The following is a 3,614-nucleotide window of genomic DNA, read 5'->3' as shown; positions in this document are numbered from 1 at the left end:
AAAAAAAAAAAAAAGAAAATAAAGAAGAACAGAATATTTTTGACGATCTCAAGAAGCTCGTAATGTTCTCGATAAACCGATGGATAGAACATACTTTCGTTTTTCTGTTTTATTTCAAGAGAGATCTGAAATTAAAAAAAAAGAAAGAAAAAATATTCTCAGTGACGTCATCGAAATTCAAAAGATTTCAACGCAACGATCGATCGATCGATATTTTCGATCGTCTTGCGTTTGCTTTTAGAAAAGAAAAAAAAAGGATCCTAATCAACGCGATTGTATGAATAATATATAAAACCCCGATGTATTCATTATATATTTATATAAGTAATATCTATATATAGGGTGGAAAAAAAGTTTATAAGTGCACTAAAAGTTCCTAGGTGATTTTTAATAAAATCAATTACTCTTTTTCGACAATTTTTATATTTATTTAAATAGTATTTGTATTACATTTTATTATATACATATTCTTTTTATATATAATATATATTATGTATGTATGTATGTATGTATGTATGTATGTATGTATGTATGTATGTATAAAATATGCTTGATGTCGTCATAAGGTTCAAAAGGTTTAACAAGAAATCCATATAGGGTTCTCGAAAGAACGCGAAAACGAATCAACACGTGCTTTTATCGATGAGCTCGCGAGATTCCTGGCTGAGAGTCAACCAGTCATTGGAATCAATCGGTCTCTCTCTTTTCTCTTTCTCTCTCTCTCTCTCTCTCTCTCTCTCTCTCTCTCTCTTGTTGCTCGTGCACAAACATCATGAACGTACTTACTTGCGTAAGCTACTTTTAACTTAGCGATCGCAACGGACCGTGAAATACGGCAATGTGACTCGTTATTCGTTCACTTGTTCTTCTCTCCTCCCTTTGACGATTGCGTTTTAATCGTAGCGAACACGTCGCGTTGTACAATTTTATAATTTTGTCGTGTTGTGTTTTGATCTAAACGAGTATGAAAAGAATAAAAAGAAAAAAAAAAAAAATTCTTAATTGACACGTCTACTCAAAACTCATTTTTATTCGTGTTTAGTACATTAGTATGAAATCAAGGTTATATATCTCGTGGATCTACGTATGTGTGCTTGTGTGTGTGTTCGTAAATTAATTATATTCTATTTTTAAATCTGCACTGATCTAAATGATTAAAGAAAAAATAATTCCTAACGGATATCAAGTTTAGATATATGCGTATAGATGAATTATTTTTTACTCTAAAATTAATGTACTGATTCAAAAAGAGTAAAAAAAAAATATATATCTTCGGAAACATAAATCTAAAAAAAAAAAAAAAAAAAGAGAAAAGATAATGTTCGTTACTAATGACGAAACTACGTTATATTAATACAAAATCAAGGTTATCGTATAAAGAAACGTGTACTATAGCAAGCTATAAAGTTTATTTAAAAATTTGGAACCGTTTTCGAAATTTTCCTCAAATTTAGATTGTAGATTTTACTTTTCTTTCTTTCTTTCTTTCTTTTTTTATTATTATTCGTTCAATATTATAAACAACTAAACATGACACATGAATGAATAGCTCTCCGATATAAAAACGCGTCATGAACAAAATATAGACCCACGTAAAAAATAAAAAAAGATAATAAAAATATGTATAGAAATAAATATAACAAACAAGGAATAGAAGATTAGAAAAAAAAAAAAATGGTGTGTGCCTTTGCAGCAATATTTACTGCCATGGCGAGCTGTTGCACAGAGTACAAATGTCGTCGATATACTCGGACTCGAAGACTTTCGTCGACATGAAGATGAAGCATTCACCGGAAAAAACGCTGGCGTTATTCCATGAATTCATGAATCGTACCGACGAAGCACCAACTAAACATGAAATAGAAAATTTCGTTAACGATACATTCGATCCCGCTGGATCGGAATTCGAAGATTGGAATCCAACCGATTGGACAGCTAATCCGAGATATCTTAAAAAGATAAATGATCCGGAATTAAGGAAATTTGGTTACGATCTCAATCAAATCTGGAAGATGTTAGGTAGAAAAATGAAGGATGACGTTAGATTGAATCAGGATCGTTATTCGATCATATATGTACCTAATCCGGTGATCGTACCAGGCGGCAGGTTCCGCGAATTTTATTATTGGGATTCATATTGGATCATAAAGGGACTTTTATTATCAGATATGTATGAAACAGCGAAGGGTATGTTGACCAATTTTGCGATGATCGTTGATAAAATTGGTTTCATTCCTAATGGCGGAAGAATATATTACACCATGAGATCTCATCCGCCTCTTCTTATACCAATGGTCGATGAGTATCTTCAAGTAACCAAGGATTATGAATGGCTCGATACAAATTTCTGGTTACTCGAAAAGGAATTTAATTTCTGGCTGACCAATCGTACTGTTGAAATTGAGAAAGATGGTGTCAAGTATACTCTTGCTAGATACTATGAGGAATCGTCTGGACCAAGACCGGAATCCTACAGGTGATTGTCTCTTCATGTTCTCTTTCATCGATTGATTTTTGAACTCTTTCTTTCTCTTTTATTTTATTTTATTTATTTTTTTATTTATTTTGTTTTTTACGACATCCAACAAATTCTTACGTAGAAAAATGATATCACCTACGCGAGAACTATCATTCTTATATTTATCTTAAAATAGGGAGGATATTCAAACCAGTCAAAGTTTTCGTACATCCGAGGAAAAGGAGAATTATTACACGGAGTTGAAAACAGCTGCTGAAACTGGCTGGGATTTCTCTAGTCGTTGGTTCATACTCGATGGAACCAATAAAGGTAAATACACAACAGAGAGAATCCTCCTCCCTCGCAATCATACATATCTTCGTTTTATATATGTCCTTTCCACCGATCAACTTTCGGGTTTCTCTTTTTTTTTTTCAACCCTTCCTAATTTATAATTCCGACGATTATTCGATCTTTCCGTTATGAAAACCCAAATGGTCACATCAGTGAGTTGTCGTGACGTTTTTAGGTAATTTGACCAATCTGAAGACGAGAAGTATAATACCAGTTGATTTAAATTCGATATTATATCGAAACGCAGTACTATTGGGTCAGTATAGTCAAAGATTAGGTAATGCTTCTAAAGCGGCATATTATTTGAACATTGCCGAGGAATGGAAGAGAGCTGTGACCGCTGTATTATGGCACGACGAAGTTGGTTCTTGGTTGGATTACGACATAATGAATGAAATAAAGAGGGATTACTTTTATCCTACAAACATCTTGCCACTTTGGACATTTTGTTACGACATCAGTAAAAAAGAACAGTATGTATCGAAGGTATTAAAGTATCTTGAAAAGAATCAGATAATGTTAAATGTTGGTGGAATACCAACGACATTGGAACACTCCGGTGAACAATGGGATTATCCTAACGCCTGGCCCCCTCTTCAATATTTCGTTATAATGGCCTTGAATAATACTCAAGACGCATGGGCCCAAAGGTTAGCCTATGAGATAAGTGAGAGATGGGTTCGCAGTAATTACAAAGCTTTCAACGAAACGCACAGCATGTTTGAAAAGGTGAAAGGCAAATTTTATTCTCATCGCAGATAGATTGATAGATTAGATACATACATACATACATACATACATA

The 3,614-nt window shown here is 33.2% G+C and overlaps 1 protein-coding gene across 12 annotated transcripts in view; it reads left to right on the top strand.

The window, feature by feature from the left end:
• LOC122633142 (trehalase) overlaps positions 1-3,614 on the top strand; it is a 37,551-nt gene that overhangs the window by 27,516 nt on the left and 6,421 nt on the right. For all 12 annotated transcript variants that reach the window (XM_043820701.1, XM_043820700.1, XM_043820711.1 and 9 more), the window contains 3 exons: positions 1,694-2,476; positions 2,655-2,788; positions 2,988-3,541. In XM_043820701.1, the coding sequence (XP_043676636.1) occupies positions 1,694-2,476; positions 2,655-2,788; positions 2,988-3,541 (1,471 nt within the window). The remainder of the gene's footprint in view (positions 1-1,693; positions 2,477-2,654; positions 2,789-2,987; positions 3,542-3,614) is intronic.

The sequence above is a fragment of the Vespula pensylvanica genome, chromosome 11, assembly GCF_014466175.1.
Source record: "Vespula pensylvanica isolate Volc-1 chromosome 11, ASM1446617v1, whole genome shotgun sequence".
Taxonomy (NCBI): domain Eukaryota; kingdom Metazoa; phylum Arthropoda; class Insecta; order Hymenoptera; family Vespidae; genus Vespula; species Vespula pensylvanica.
Note: the sequence above shows the minus strand (reverse complement) of the source record. Positions and strands in the feature narration are given on the sequence as shown.